This window comes from Dermochelys coriacea, chromosome 14 (genome assembly GCF_009764565.3).
Source record: "Dermochelys coriacea isolate rDerCor1 chromosome 14, rDerCor1.pri.v4, whole genome shotgun sequence".
NCBI classification, from domain to species: Eukaryota; Metazoa; Chordata; order Testudines; family Dermochelyidae; genus Dermochelys; species Dermochelys coriacea.
In genome coordinates, this window is record NC_050081.1 from 25,632,628 (window position 1) to 25,648,747 (window position 16,120).

At 41.9% G+C, this 16,120-nt stretch overlaps 1 protein-coding gene across 2 annotated transcripts in view; it reads right to left on the reverse strand.

Moving 5' to 3' along the window:
• The window catches only part of DNAH9 (dynein axonemal heavy chain 9), a 402,978-nt gene that overhangs the window by 314,890 nt on the left and 71,968 nt on the right, over positions 1 to 16,120 (reverse strand). For both annotated transcript variants that reach the window (XM_038371718.2, XM_043496454.1), the window contains exons 19-22: positions 14,965 to 15,131; positions 3,736 to 4,606; positions 2,400 to 2,530; positions 918 to 1,044 (exon numbers count right to left, since the gene is read on the reverse strand). In XM_038371718.2, the coding sequence (XP_038227646.1) occupies positions 918 to 1,044; positions 2,400 to 2,530; positions 3,736 to 4,606; positions 14,965 to 15,131 (1,296 nt within the window). The remainder of the gene's footprint in view (positions 1 to 917; positions 1,045 to 2,399; positions 2,531 to 3,735; positions 4,607 to 14,964; positions 15,132 to 16,120) is intronic.

Consider the following 16,120-nt stretch of genomic DNA (forward strand, 5'->3'; position numbering starts at 1 on the left):
CCCTCATCAGCCTGTCCCTCAGCCTGCCCCTTCTCTCTTAGCACCTCCTGCCTTGGTCCCGTCTCCTGTGTGGAGACTCCAGTCCATCTAGAGCCAGAGATCGTTGCCATCAACCTCAGATGCCAAGGACACTGAGGAGCCATCAATTAGCAGGAGCCTTGGCTTCCACTGGAATGGAGCCCTGCCTGGCACAGGCATTACTATCACTGAGCCTCGTGCTCAGAGATCAAGGCTGACTCAGATTTAGATTCGAGGATTTCCCCTTTGAAGCATTCTGAGTAGGGCAGCAAGGGTGGCACATGATGTGGTGTCCCCGGGGGCCTAACTTGTCCCTTCTCCTCTACGGGATCAAACAACACAAGAGCAAAAGGAGTGCCACCAGTCTCACACTAAGGAGCCCAAATCCAGGCTGAGAATACCACAAGATGGAGCTTTCTGAAATGATCAGTTATTTTAGATGCCTCCATTTTTGGGTGCCCAACTTGAGACTCCTTCAAGGGCAGGTGCTTGGCATTTCTGAAAATGGCCCAAAACTGAGCCATCCAAATTCCCAGTCACTGTTGCAAGCTTTCGCTGAGATCTTTAGAGAAAGTCTGTTCCTTCAAACCTCAGAGCCTCCGAGAACAAAGTCCGTCCCTCGTACAGCGTCAAAAACATACACTAATCAGGCTTAAAGGAGCTTTATTAGAACAATCGGTAATGCTTCCCAACATTTAGAGACGAGAATGTGATGTACATGCTGCCATCTAGTGGAAAGTTATATACCAATGACTCTAGAGAAATTATCGTTCATATTACTACTGGTGGGGAACAGAAAAACATTACTTTCTAGAACAAGCTACAGGCATGTTCTGGGCTTGTCACTCTATCCACCACTCCACTGTTCAAAGGCAAAAGCAGTAACGTGTGAGACTTACTAGCTGCGGGTTGGTGCCATTGGAAAGAATGTCCAGTAAATCTGCAGAAGAAATAAAGTAAAATCTGGGAAAGGCCAACCTCTTGGTGTCCAAGTATTCAGCCAAGGCCTTCTCACACAGAGCCAATCTGGTGCAACAAAGCAGAGAAACCAAGTCCAGAATCAACAAACACACATTCTGCTTAGCATCTAATATTGTAGTTCACGTTCAGAGGCAGAGTTTTGACCCAAAAAGTAAGAAGTGACAGAGGCCTTGTCTACACCTAACATTTACGTTGCCCTAGCTACATCACTCAGGGCTGATAAAAATTTTGCACACTTAGCCCATAGTTAGGACAACCAACTCCCGGGATAGATCTTGGTCAAGGAAAGATTCTTCCATTGCCCTAGCTACCACCTCTCAGAAGGTGGAGTCCCTATGTTGATGGAAAAATCCCTTCTGTCGATGCACGAAGCCTCTCATTATCACGGTACAGCAGGAGTGCAACAGCTGTGCCACTGGGGTGGCTGTAGTATAGACATGGCTACAGACTCCAGGCGCTCCACTAGGGATATACCCAGTGTTATTGATTTTATGTGGAAGGTGCCCAGATACTATGATGATGTGAAGCAGTATAAAGCCCTCAGACACAAGTTCAGAAGACTCCTGCAGTCTGACACAGCCTTCTGGAACTACTCACAACTCCCCCAACCATGTTCATGTTGGGATGAAGTTGCTCAAGCTTGGTCTGACCTAAATCTGTTCAGCTGTTTGAGTTTATGAGATTCTGAACTTCCAATTTAAACCTTGTGACTTTTTGCACTCAAAACTAAAAATGGCTAAAATCATAAATTTCATATATAGCACTTAGCTACTCCTCAGTGAGGAATATGGGCCTTGTAGAGCTGAGAGGTTTGTTTTAAATTAACAGTGTTATTAGTAGTGAAATATTACTGACCAAAACAGCCTTCACACTGAGTTTTCAAGTGTGCACTTCCCAGTCAAATTAGCACACTGAAACGTGTTTATTTATCTGCCTCAGTGCAACAGGGCATTCCTCAAAGTACCTAGCAGTCTCATGTGGCAAGGCTTTCTCTGCAGCACTGAGGGGATAAATTTAAACACACCACAGTTAAAGGTCTCAAAAGAACATTGACGTAGCTATGCTGCAGATGGTTTACATTTTTAGGACAGGTTACACTGCTCTATAGAGATACAATGTACACGTGAGATGGGTGAGCTCACATTGCACTCAGCACCTTATGTTTTGAATGTCTGGACTTCTGTGTACAGAACTTCTCAGCCTGACCATTGCAATAACACATTGTTGGGTTACAGATTGGTGGATCACAAAACACGAAGTCTAAATAAAGTTTAGTGTTGTTGTGACTGGCTGAACAGAGATGGCCATCACCGCCCAGTAGAGAGATCTGAGAACACAGAGTAAGTAAACTTATCACAGCTAACTGCAGTGTCCTTCAAAGTCCGAAAAGTGTTACTCACCTGCTCTGAATATCCTCCAGTTGTTCATAAAGACCTAGCTTATTAGTAGCCTCAACGACATTCGGCGTTTTCTCCGCATCATAGGCCAGTTCTTTAAAATCAACATCAATTCCTTCAAAACGCCTGGAGTCCTACAAATGGCAAGAGAGAAGCTACAGCCACCGGTCAAATACGCGTTTCTTTACTGAAAAGACTCCATCATCTGGCCACATTGATGAATAAAGTTCTGCTTCTAGTGCACTTCAGTGAAGAATAAATAAAGCCACATTCAAAATCCTGGCCTCACTGAAGTCAATGGTGAACCTCAACCACCCCTGGACTTCAAAGGGGTCAGGAATCCACCCCAACCTCTCTATGAAATGCTCAGAGATTTCTTTGTCAACAAAACCAAAAGCATCTATTTGCCTTTAATGCTGGTGAAAAGGACCTGAACGGAGGTTGTCTGCACAGAGCAAGTACAGCAAGCTTCATGGACATTCCACCCCTGGCCAACGTGCTCTCACTTTCAATTGTGGTTTCAACCTCCCATGTCTGTTAGTAGCTGGTGTAAGTCAGAGCAATGCTCAGGCTGCTCACACTTGTAACAGGGGGGCTGGCCCTGCACACAGAAACCAGTCTAGCAGAGTGCAAAAGCGAACTTTACATCCTGACACATTGGCACACATAGAACTGAGCTCTAGATTGTCTAGACTGGGGGCATGCAGTTCGGCTGGAACCTGGGGCGGATCCTGGATATTTCCCCATATACCTGCATTTATGTGAATCAATAATAGGACAGTAAACCAATAGTAGTTTAGCTTTTCCTCTACAGGCCACCAAAGGAGAGTGAAATCCTGGTATAATTAATTTGTTCTGCTTTTCAGAGAATGAGCAGTGGACTGCCTGGCCCAGCTCTCTGTTAAACACTTTTACAGGAATACTGTCAGGGCTGGTTGGCCCACACTTTATATCTGCAAAATCCAGGTAATGATCTGTATTTCCTCTGCCAGCACAATGAGGCCAATGAGTTTCCTGCAATAAACAATGCCAGCAGCCCCATACTCGCATGCAGCCCCACAATAACAAACTCTGTATGTGCAGTGTACAGGGGAGAGGGGAGATCAGTGAAGGCTTTCAGCCTCCTGGGACAACCCAAGAAAGAAACAAAGCACAACCTCCTTTATCCAAATGTCCTGGGGATACTGAATAAGCCCAGGCAACTAAGGGAATTTCCAGTGTGACAAGTAGCCATCAAAGGATTTGTTGCATTTCAGACAGCTCTGGTTGGGATAATGGATGTTGTCCTGCATTCCTTTCTGACTGAGGAGAACATGACTTCTGTCATTCTGCTGCATACCTCTGGAAGCTGTGCCCGGATATCTTCTGAGCCAATAAATATGCTCTCCAGGTGAGACCATGTCCGCTGCACTTCGAACCAGATAGAAATGACTGTGTCTGCTGTGGACAGCTTCTTTTGCCATCCAGATACTTCCTCTAAGAAGAAGGCAATATACTTGGATGTCATCAGATTCTGCAGCTGCACCTGGTTGTCTTCTAAAGTTTCAATAAGCTCCTCATCGGATTTCAGCAGGGGGATGTTTGTCCTGGGATGCAGTTCATACTGGAATTCCATGCTGCTCCAAGTGCCTTTTAGCTCTTTCAAGACTTTCTCCATGCTCATTTCCTTAACTGCTTTATCTACTATGCCCCGAACCTCATCCTCAAAGTTATGCAGGTTGAGTGTCAGGAGGTCGGCCAGTGTGGTGTCTGCATCCATGGTGAACGTCACACCTGTTGCCTGCATCAGCTGGTTCCAGTGCCTTTCCCGGATGGCGGGATTCTGAAGCTCCGCCACAGCCCTCAGAGATGTCAGGGTGTTCTTCACCCTGTTGTCCAGCCCAGTGAATGCGTCCCACACCCTCATTTCTTTATCCAGGTTCCGAATGTCCTTTGCAAACTTTTTGCATTCAAGGTCCATGTTTTCCACATTAATATCCTTCCATTTCGTGGTCTGCCAGTTGTTTATGCTAGATGTCACCACAGAGATCATATCCCAGAGTTCCTTGAGAAGACAAACTTCCTTCCTGCATTGCTTTAGCTGTTTATAATCTGGAACATTGACTTCAAACAAACCAGCTGATTCGTAAAGTGAGGCCATGGTTGACTCCATTTGTTTTATCTCAGTGTGGTTTGCATCCAGCATTAGGTAAGGATTTTCAATGTCAAACCTATAAAGCAATTTTCATTCTTCATAAGTAAGATTATAAACACTTCAAATAAAATATAATGCAAAGCGGCTTGTACAAGAGACACAGTAAAGACAACACAGCTCTAGTATGCTCTAATGGTTATTCCCCATTGCAGAACTGATACCGTTTTAAATTCCCATTTGTACCCTCATTCTCTTTTTCAGAGCATGGTCATCTTTCTGCCTGTAGTCTCTACTAACATGGAGTTACGTATTAAATAATGGCTAAATGGGAGGTAAAACTGTCAGAAACACTGATATTTTAAAAAAAGGAAACAAAAAGCCATTTTTTCCTCTTTGTGCCCCAGATTCACATGCTCGCTGTCAGCCCGAGGTACAAGCTAGTGGCAAGACAACTCAAAAAGCTAAGTGGCTCACCCACTCAAGGGCCATTACAACCGATCTGGTCAATGCAGCTGATTCTACCCCAGCATCCAGAGAGTGACATTTACAGAAGCGAGCCCAGTACAGTGGGGTAGAGTTATTTCTCTCTCATGTGCGCAGGGGGGATTTTATGAATGTATTTTATCACACTGCTACATAAGTGCAAAGTAGCGTGCTTTAAAGGAGAGTCACTTTCACTGATGAGGGAGACACAACATGAAGGGAACTCTCTTTCATTCATTTACACAAGGTTTCTAAGAGCATCTCTATTCATAAGCCTTTGTGTTTCTGGCCAAGTAGGCCTCTGGATGTAAAAACTGTACAACTATTGGAAAAACGTTCTTTATTCAATGCAGGAATCGACAGGAAAAGGTTAAAACAATGCTTGGACCTGGAGCCCGGGAAAGCCTCACTCCAGGTTCAAAGCTGCTCTGTTGGAGCCAGGGAGCTGGTCTACGCTACAAAATTATGCAAGTGGCTAGGGGTGCAATAAATCATCCCATCCCCCTAGCTGACACAGCTATACCAGAAAAAAAAAGTGGAAATGCAGCTGTGCTGACTGAAGAGTGCTTCTGCCTACATCTCTCGTACACTTGCACACATCCTACACCAGCACAACTCTTCCTTCTGTTGACATACCCTGCATTTACACTAGGGGCTATCCTGGCATAGTCTGGGAGCGTAGAAGCACTTATAGCAGTCTCCCTAGGTCGCAGCACTGCCATCATCCTGGCAGTGGAGGTACTGTGTATCCCACAACAAATAACAGCAATATACCTAGTAGTAAGGGGCACTTGAACTACCCAGACATCCACTGGGTAATAATTTGGAAAACACAAAATGTCCAGTAAGTTCTTGGAATGTATCAAGGATGACTTCTTGGTTTCAGATGGTGACGGATGCAACCATGGGGGCAGATGTTTTAGACTTGATTTTGACCAACAGGAATGTATTGGCTGTGAATCTTAAGGTGAAAGGGAACTTGGTAGAAAGCGATCATAAAATGATAAGATTTGATGAGTCTAAAGAAAAGAAGAAGTGAGAGCAGCAGAATAAGAACAATGGATTTCAGCAAAGCAGACTAACAAATTCAGAGAACTGGTAGGTAAGGTCCCATAGGAAGAAAATCTAAGGGAAAAAGAAGTTCAGGAGAGCTGGCAGTTTCTCAGAGAGACATTATTAAAGACACAAGAGCAAACTATGCTGATGCAAAGGAAAGAGATGACAAATAGTAGAAGGTTAATATGGCTCCATTAGGAACTCTTTAAAGACCTGAAAATCAAAATGGAATCCTACGAAAAGAGGAAGCATGCTAGCAAGAAATTGCTAGTGGTGAGTACAAAAGAAGAGCGCAAGCAGATAAGGATAAAATCAGAAAGGCAAAGCCACAAAATGAGGTACACATAGCGAGGGACATAAGAAGCACTAAGAAGAGGTTGTATAAGTACACTAAGAGCAAGAGAAAAATGAAGCGCAACCCCATACTCTGGGTGTCCCTAAACCCTCTGACTGCCAGAAGCTGGGAATGGATGACTGGATGGATCACTCGATAAATTGCCCTATTCTGTTCACTCCCTCTGAAACATCTGACACCGGCCACTGTCAGAAGACAGGATACTAAGCTAGCTGGACCATTGGTCTGACCCAGTATGGCCATTTTTATGACCTTAATAAAAGTGTAGGTACTCTACTTAGTGGGGGAACAGAGCTTAAAATAGATGACACTAAGAAGGTTGAGCTGTTTAATTTCTATTTTGATTCAATCTTCACTTGAAGGGTTAATTGTGACCAGATGCTTAACACAATTAATATTAACAACAAGGCGGCAAGGAACACAAGGCAGAACAGGAATAGAAGAGATTAAAGAATATTTAGATGAGTTAGATTTATTCAAGTCAGCAAGGCCTGATAAAATTCACTTTAGGGTATTTAAGAAACTGGCCAAATCATTTTGTAACCATGAGCAATTATCTTTTGAGAACTCATGGAGGATTGATGAGATCACAGAGAACCGGAGAAAGGCAAACATAGTACCTGTCTTTAAAAAAAAGGAGAACAACGAGGACCCAGGAAATTATAGACTAATCAACCTAACTTCAATGCCTGGAAAGATACTGGAACACATGATTAAACAATCAGTTTATAAACACCTTGATGATAATAGGGTAAGTAAAAGCCAACATGGATTTTTCAAGAACAAATCATGCCAGACCAACCTAATTTCCTTCTTTGACAGGGTTACTGGCCTAGTAGGTAGGGGAGAAGCTATAATTGTGACAGATCTTGATTTTAGTAAGGCTTTTGATACAGTCCCACATAACATTCTCATAAGAAAACTAGGGAAATATGGTCTAAATTAAGTGTACACGTAGTTGAAAAAACATACTCAAAGAGTATTTATCAATAGTTCACTGTCAGACTGGGAAGACATAGCTATTGGAGTCCCACAGGGATCTGTCCTGGGTCACTTACTATTAAATATTTTCATTAATGACTTCGCTAATGGAGTAGAGAGTATGTTTAGAAAACGTGTGGATGACAACAAGCTGGGAGGGGTTGCAAGCACTTTGGAGGGCAGGATGAGAATTCAAAATGACTTTGATAAATTAGAGATGTGTTTTGAAATCAACAAGATGGAATTTAATAAAGAAAAGAATGAAATATTATGCTTAGGAAGGAAAAATCTAACTCACATCTACAAAATGGGGAACAACTGGCTAGGTGTTGGTACTGCAGAAAAGGTCTGGGGTTACTGCAGATCACACATTGAATGAGAGCCAGTAATGGGATGCAGTTGCAAAAAAGGATATTATTGTAACCTAAAGCACCCCTGTATTCACACCCCACACATTATTGTAATAATCTTTGTGGAAAATATGCCTTGTGAGGTATCATTTAAAAACTAACACCACATTGATCATTGATATTCATGTGTAGCCTATGTATAAAACGTGTATTATCAGTTAGGAACTAAAGATGAAATTATGACTACAAGGGGTTACCAGACAAGTCTGGGGAGAGGATAAATCTGTTCCTCAAAGACAAAAGACAAGCTGACGCCTCTAGCCAGGTGTCATCAAAGCTGATTGGCCATCACCTCTCAAGTGGCCATTCTTTGGCAGGAAGGGGCAGGAACAGATCAATGTACATTTTAGCAACAACATGGAACCTCCTTCACCATGAGACTCCATGTCTCCGTCGGAAGGAACTTTATCTAGGGGTAACACTCAGGAATATGCATTTTGAAGGGTGAGTGGACTTTAAAAGTGAGGGACAAAAACACCCAAGGCTCTCTCTCTTTCACCTAAGACAACAAAGGAACCAGCCTTTTTACTTTTTGGGGGGGATCCTGACTGAGAATTTGGGCAGCAATGTTGCTGGGATCCTGTGGTAAGGATTTGACCTTGAACCAAGACTAGCTGGTTACGTTTTAGCAAGTAGAAAGTGTTTTATCTTTATTTCTCTTGTACCCATTTCTACCTGTAATACCTTATACTTATATGCACTTCAACTCTCTCTCTGTCATTAAACAAACTTGTTTTATTTTTTAATCAAAGCTAACTCAGTGCTGTGTTTAAACTGAATTGTTTGGTAATGCCAAGGGAGAGGGTTTAAAGTAGCAAACTGTTGAATATCAAAACCCTTACAGGGGCAACAGACTTTTAATATGTGAACTGCCAAGGAGAGGGATGGACAGTGCAGAACACACAAACATTTGGCACTGGGAGTATGTTAGGGTCACCCTGCAAGTAGTAACCCAGGCTGGTGGCAGCCAGAATGTGGCTGGTGTTGCTGACAGGCTGCTGGGGTCAGAGTTGCTGGACCACAATTGTGGCTATACACAGACATTCAGGGTGTGACTTGCAAGTTGGTAGGCTGTTTGTGAGCAGCCCAGATTGGGAGCTACAATGGCAAAGCATTGTGAGGTACCCAGGGTTACAGGGCAGTGGTGATCCTGCCTGGTCCTGATTGCTCCTCAAAATGTGACAGGTGTATTAATCAGAGAGTGTCTTATAGAAGGTAAATATCCCACTCTACTCAGCTCTGGTGAAGCCTCAGTGGAGTGTTGTGTCCAGTTTGGGGCACCACACTTTAAAAACGATATTGACAAATCGGAGAAAGCACAGAGAGCAATGAAAATAATAAAAGATTTAGAAACCCTGACCCACGAGGAAAGGTTAAAAAACTGGGCATATTTAGTCTTGAGAAAAGACGACTGAAAGGGGACCTAATAACAGCTTTCACATATGTTAAGGGCTGTTATAAAGAGGACAGTAATGTTCTTTCTGTCCATTGAAGTAATCAGCTGAATTTGTGCAGCAAGAAAGATTTAGGATAGATATTAGGTAAAACTTTCCAACTCTAAGGATAGTTATGTATTTGAATACGGAAGTTGTGGAATCCCCATCACTAGAGGTTTTTTAAGAATAGGTGAGACAAACACCTGTCAAGGATGGTCTAGGTATACCGGGTCATAAGAACGGCCATATTGGGTCAGACCAATGGTCCTTCTAGCCCAGTACCCTGTCTCCAACAGTGGTCAGTACCAGAGCTTCAGGAGGAGTATACAGAACAGGGCAATTTTGAAGACACTCACCTCTGTCTTACCTTCCTGGCTTCTGTAAGTCAGAGGTTTAGGTTTGCTTCAAGCACAATATTGCACTACGGACCATCTTGGCCAACAGCCATTGATGAACCCATCCTCTGTGAACTTGTTAAATTCTTTTTTGAACCCAGTTATACTTTTGGCCTTCACAACATCCAATGGCAATAAGCTTCACAGGTTAATTGTATGTTGTGTGAAAAAATATTTCCTCGTTTGTATTAAACTAGCTACCTATTAATATCATTAGGTGACCCATTTTTCATATTATGGGAAAGGGTAAATAACACTTCTGTATCCACTTTTTCCATACCATTGTAACTATCACTTAAATCAGCCTCTGTACCAGATGACTGGTGGATAGCTAATGTCACACCAAGTTTTTTTAAAAAGACTCCAGAGGCGATCCTGGCAATTACAGGTCTATAAGCCAGGCAAGCTGGTTGTAACTATAGAAAAGAACAGAATTATCAGACATGAATATGTAGGGGAAGAGTCAATACAACTTTTGTAAAGGGAAATCATGCCTCACAATCTATTAGAATTGTTTGAGGGTGTCAACAAACATGTGAAAAAGGTAGATCCAGTTGACACAGCGTACTTGGACTTTCAGAAAGCTTTTGACAAAGTCCCTCACTGAAGGTTCTTAAACAAAGTAAGGAGTCAGTCATGGGACAAGAGGGAAGATCCTCTCATGGATCAGTAATTGGTTAAAAGATAGGAAACAAAGGATAGGAATAAGTGGGCAGTTTCCACAGCAGAGAGAGGTAAATAACAGGGTCCCCCAACAATCTGTACTGGGACCAGTGCTGTTCAATATATTCATAAATGATCTGGGAAAAGGGGTAAATAGTGAGGTGGCAAAGTTTGCAGATGATACAAAAATACTGAAAATAATTAAGTCAAAACTGACTTTGAAGAGCTGCGACAGGGTCTCACAAAACTGGGTGATGAGGCAAGAAAATGGGAGATGAAATTCAATGTTGATAAATGCAAAGTAATGCACTTTGAAAAAAAATAATCTCAACAATACAAACAAAATGATGGGGTCTAAATTGGCTGTTAAGACTCAAAGAAAAAATCTTGCAGTTTTTCCTGGGTAACTATTTTCCTGGGTAACTATTTTCCTGGGTAACTCAGATCCCATCCATCTAATATCCCATCTCAGGGGATTAGTCCTATTTACCCTGAATATTTAAAGATCAATTAATTAACAAAATCACATTATCCCATCATACCATCTCCTTCATAAATGTATCGAGTAGAATCTTAAAACCAGATAGATCTTTTACCCCCACTGCTTCCCTTGGAAGGCTATTCCAAAACTTCACTCCTCTGATGGTTAGAAACCTTCATCTGATTTCAAGTCTAAACTTCCTGGTGGCCAGTTTATACCCATTTGTTCTTGTGTCCACATTGGTGCTGAGCTGAAATAATTCCTCTCCCTCTCCAGTATTTATCCCTCTGATATATTTATAGAGAGCAATCATATCTCCCCTCAACCTTCTTTTAGTTAGGCTAAACAAGCCAAGCTCCTTAAGTCTCCTTTCATAAGACAAGTTTTCCATTCCTCGGATCATCCTAGTAGCCCTTCTCTGTACCTGCTCCAGTTTGAATTCATCCTTTTTAAACATGGGAGACCAGAACTGCACACAGTATTCCAGGTGAGGTCTCACCAATGTCATGTATAACGGTACTAAAACCTCCTTATCCCTACTGGAAATGCCTCTCTTGATGCATCCCAAAACCGCATTAGCTTTTTTCACAGCCATATCACATTGGCAGCTCATAGTCATCCTATGATCAACCAATACTCCAAGGTCCTTCTCCTCCACCTCCGTTACTTCTAATTGATGCTTCCCCAATTTATAACTAAAATTCTTGTTATTAATCCCTAAATGCATAATCTTACACTTCTCACTATTAAATTTCATCCTATTACTATTACTCCAGTTTACAAGGTCATCCAGATCCTCCTGTATAATATCCCGATCCTTCTCTGAATTGGCAATACCTCCCAGCTTTGTATCATCTGCAAACTTTATTAGCACACTCCCACTTTTTGTGCCAAGGTCAGTAATAAAAAGATTAAATAAGATTGGTCCCAAAACCGACCCCTGAGGAACTCCATTGGTAACCTCCCTCCAACCTGACAGTTCACCTTTCAGTAGGACCCGTTGCAGTCTCCCCTTTAACCAATTCCTTATTCACCTTATGATGTTCATATTGATCCCCATCTTCTCCAATTTAACTAATAATTCCCCATGTGGCATGGTATCAAATGCCTTACTGAAATCTAGGTAAATTAGATCCACTGCATTTCCTTTATCTAAAAAATCTGTTACTTTTTCAGAAAAGGAGATTAAGTTGGTTTGGCACGATCTACCTTTTGTAAAACCATGTTATATTTTGTACCATTTACCATTGACTTCAATGTCCTTAATTAATTTCTCCTTCAAAATTTTTTCCAGGACCTTGCATACTACAGATGTCAAACTAACTGGCCTGTAGTTACCCGGATCACTTTTTTTTCCTTTCTTAAAAATAGGAACTATATTAGAAATTCTCCAATCATTCGGTACTACTCCTGATTTACAGATTCATTAAAAATTCTTGCTAATGGGCTTGCAATTTCAGGTGCCAATTCCTTTAATATTCTTGGATGAAGATTATCTGGGCCCCCCGATTTAGTCCCATTAAGCTGTTTCAGTTTCGCTTCTACCTCAGATATGGTAATATCTACCTCCATATCCTCATTCCCATTTGTCCTGCTACCATTATCCCCAAGATCCTCTTTAGCCTTATTAAAGATTGAGGCAAAGTATTTGTTTAGATATTGGGCCATGCCTAGATTATCTTTAACCTCCACTCCATCCTCAGTGTTTAGCAGCCCCACTTCTTCTTTCTTAGTTTTCTTCTTATTTATATGGCTATAGAACCTTTTACTATTGGTTTTAATTCCCTTTGCAAGATCCAACTCTACTCGACTTTTAGCCTGTCTCACTTTATCCCTACATGTTCTGACCTCAATAAGGTAGCTTTCCTTGCTGATCCCTCCCATCTTCCACTCCCTGTATGCTTTCTGCTTCTTCTTAATCACCTCTCTAAGATGCTTGCTCATCCAGCTTGGTCTACAACTCCTGCCTATGAATTTTTTCCCCTTTCTTGAGATACAGGCTTCCGATAGCTTCTGCAGCTTTGATTTAAAGTAATCCCAGGCCTCCTCTGCTTTTAGATCCGTAAGTTCTTCAGTCCAATCCACTTCCCTAACTAATTTCCTTAATTTTTGAAAGTCAGCCCTTTTGAAATCAAAAACTCTAGTTGCAGATTTATTTTTGTTAATCCTTCCATTTAGTTTGAACTGAATTAGCTCATGATCACTTGAGCCAAGATTGTCCCCTACAACCATTTCTTCTATGAGGTCCTCGCTACTCACCAAAATTAAATCTAAAATGGCATCCCCTCTAGTCGGTTCAGCAACTACTTGATGAAGGAATCCATCAGCTATCGCATCTAGGAAAATCTGAGCTCTATTATTATTACCAGTACTGGTCGTCCAGTCTATATCTGAGACGTTAAAGTCTCCCATGATCACGCAGTTTCCATTAGTATTTACTTGATTAAAAACATTAAAAAGGGCTCTATCCATATCCAAATTAGAACCCGGAGGTCTATAGCACACCCCAAGCACGATCGTAGGAGAGGCTTTACTAGTTTTCTTCCCCAATGTAATTTTTGCCCAGACAGACTCTGTCTTATCCATTGCATCGCTTCTTATTTCTTTACATTCTACCTCATCATTGATATACAATGCTACTCCACCACCTTTACCTTTGTTTCTGTCTTTCCTAAACAGCACATACCCTTCAATACCTGTAGTCCAGTCATGACTACTATTCCATTATGTTTCTGTTATCCCTATAATATCTGGTTTCACTTCCTGCACCAGTAGCTCTAGTTCCTCCATTTTGTTACCTAGGCTCCTTGCACTGGTGTACAAACATCTTAATTTTTTTTGCTGTTTGGCCTCGCTCAAGGAAAGGGATAGATAAGAAGACAGAAAACATAATGCCACTATATAAATCCATGGTACACCCAGACCTTGAATACTGCGTGCAGTTCTGGCTGCCCCATCTCAAAAAGATATATTAGAATTGGAGACGGGCAACAAAAATGAGGGGTGTGGAACAGCTTCTGTATATGGGGAGATTAAAAAGACGGACTGTTCAGCTTGGAAAACAGGCTCTTAACTCTCCGCAGTCAGCTTTGGACTTAACTATCTTGAATAATTTTGTATCATCTTCAAACTTTGCACTTCCCTGTTCACTCCCTTTTCCACATCATTTATGAATATGTTATATAGCACAGGTCTCAATACAGATCCTTGGAGGGACCACACTGTTTAACTCACTCCATTCTGAAAATGGACCATTTATTCCTGCCCTTTGTCTCCCATCTTTTAACCAGTTACTGATCCATGAGAGGACCTTCCCTCTTATTCCATGACAGTTTACTTTGCTTCAGAGCCTTTGGTGGTCCTGCCTCAATGAAGGGAATGGACTAGATGACGTCTCAAGGTCCCTTTCAACCATACATTTCTATGATTCTATGATACTCTGACATAGCATGACAATACTGTGTTGTGATGTGTCAGCACAACATCAAAACCATTGTGATAAACAGATTACACTGGTGAAACTGGCAACCTCAGGTATTTAACACTGATCATTTGCAAGTCTGTACCTAGAATGCTCTTCCATCCTTCAACTCTCTGATGGCAGCCCTGGACTCTGTGTCCTGGGGATACATGGAATGGTTCTTTGTCCTGGGTTATTGTCTATGCACAATCCTGGAATCATGGGACTAAGAGAAGGGTTTGGCCATTTTAGGGTGCTTATAGTTAGATACATAAAAGACCCAATGCAAAAATTTCAAAAGTGCCTAAGTCACTTAAAATCCTAAGTCCCACTTTCAAAAGAGACTTAGGCACTTAAATACTTCTTACAACCTGGACCTATCTCCCAGGAAAATCAATGGGAGTGAGGCACCCAAAGAGTTTTAAAAATCTGGGCCTTAGACACTTTTGGTCACACGTAGGCTCCCATGCACCTAGGTCACTTTTGAAAATGAGACTTAGGCACTTTTGAAAATTTTAAACCTACTCTCGCTGAATCTGCTCCCTACCCACTACAGCATAGAGACCCCAGAAAAATGCTATATCAGATATTATACCTGGCCTTTTGACCAATTGGGAAAGATAAGTGGATGTTAGACAATATGCCTAGCAGAGCACAAATGATCTAGTAAGCCCTTCTCTCTCTTATTTCTGTGGTGCTATAATTAGTCTGTACCTGAATGGTGCTTCTTTGCGAAATCTCTCTCTGAATTTCTGCTGTTTCACATCAAATGCTGCACAGTTCTTGCGAATAACTGTCACTTCATTTGCCTGCAAAGAAGCCATTTGTTGTTTCACAGTTATCGCCAGCTTCTTTATATTGTTCCATTTTTCTGGCAGCTCCTGCAAGCAAAAATTAAATGTTGGCCGACAGTATGTGCCACTTGACATAACATGTATCTGACTTCTTTATGGATAGTCCCATGCTGGAAAAATACCAGATTTTCTCTCTCACACAATCAAGAGGTTTTTGCCATGATAGAAAGGGCAAACACATGACTGGGAGTAAAACAGGGAATGAATTTTCAGCTTTGAAGATTTTTACCCCTTATGAAGGTGTAAACCCTCTTCCCTCCTGAAATGTCCTGCCATGTTTTCTACACACACCAGAATCCTGTGGAATGTGGACAGCCCAGACAGAGGTGACCCTAAATCTTGCTCTAGGGTACATGAAGGCTGATGTACAAAAAATCTTGCTCCTAGGGTACAAAAAATACTGATCCTGATTCAAAGTCCAGCTGGCTCTTGTGCATCCCCTGGGAGTGGATGGAAGCAGGAAGATGGGCTCAACAGGTAAGCTGATCTTTTCAACTTAGTTAAAAATGAAGACTGGATGGTTCTATAATAGATGTTGTTCCATCCCCTCTTAGAACGGAAGAGGGGAAGGTGGTTATAGTCAAAGGACCCGTCTGGAGAGACTCCTAGGGTAACGTTTTCAAACTTGGGTACTTAATGTTACCATCTAAATAAAAATGGCCCAATTTTCAGAGCTCCCATGAACATCACTGGAAGTTGTGGATGCTCAGAACCCCTGAAGTCTAAGACACTTTCATTTAGGTGCCAAGAAAAGAAGCTTCACAAGGCAGGTTCTTTGTAAGCTGTGTATTTGTCCAGAGAATGGATTTCCTTTGTCTTTCATTAAAAAACACAGGTCAGAGTCTAAGCCAATGTTGTGACCCGAGTCCTCCACATCTCTCAATTCCCCTCTTCCCCACCAGTGCTCTCAGAATAGTGGTTCTATCTCATAGATCATTCACGGTCTGTAACAAAACAAACTTTCCAGCTTGTTTTTGTGCCTGTTCACTTGGGTCAGAAGAGTAACTGAAAGTTGC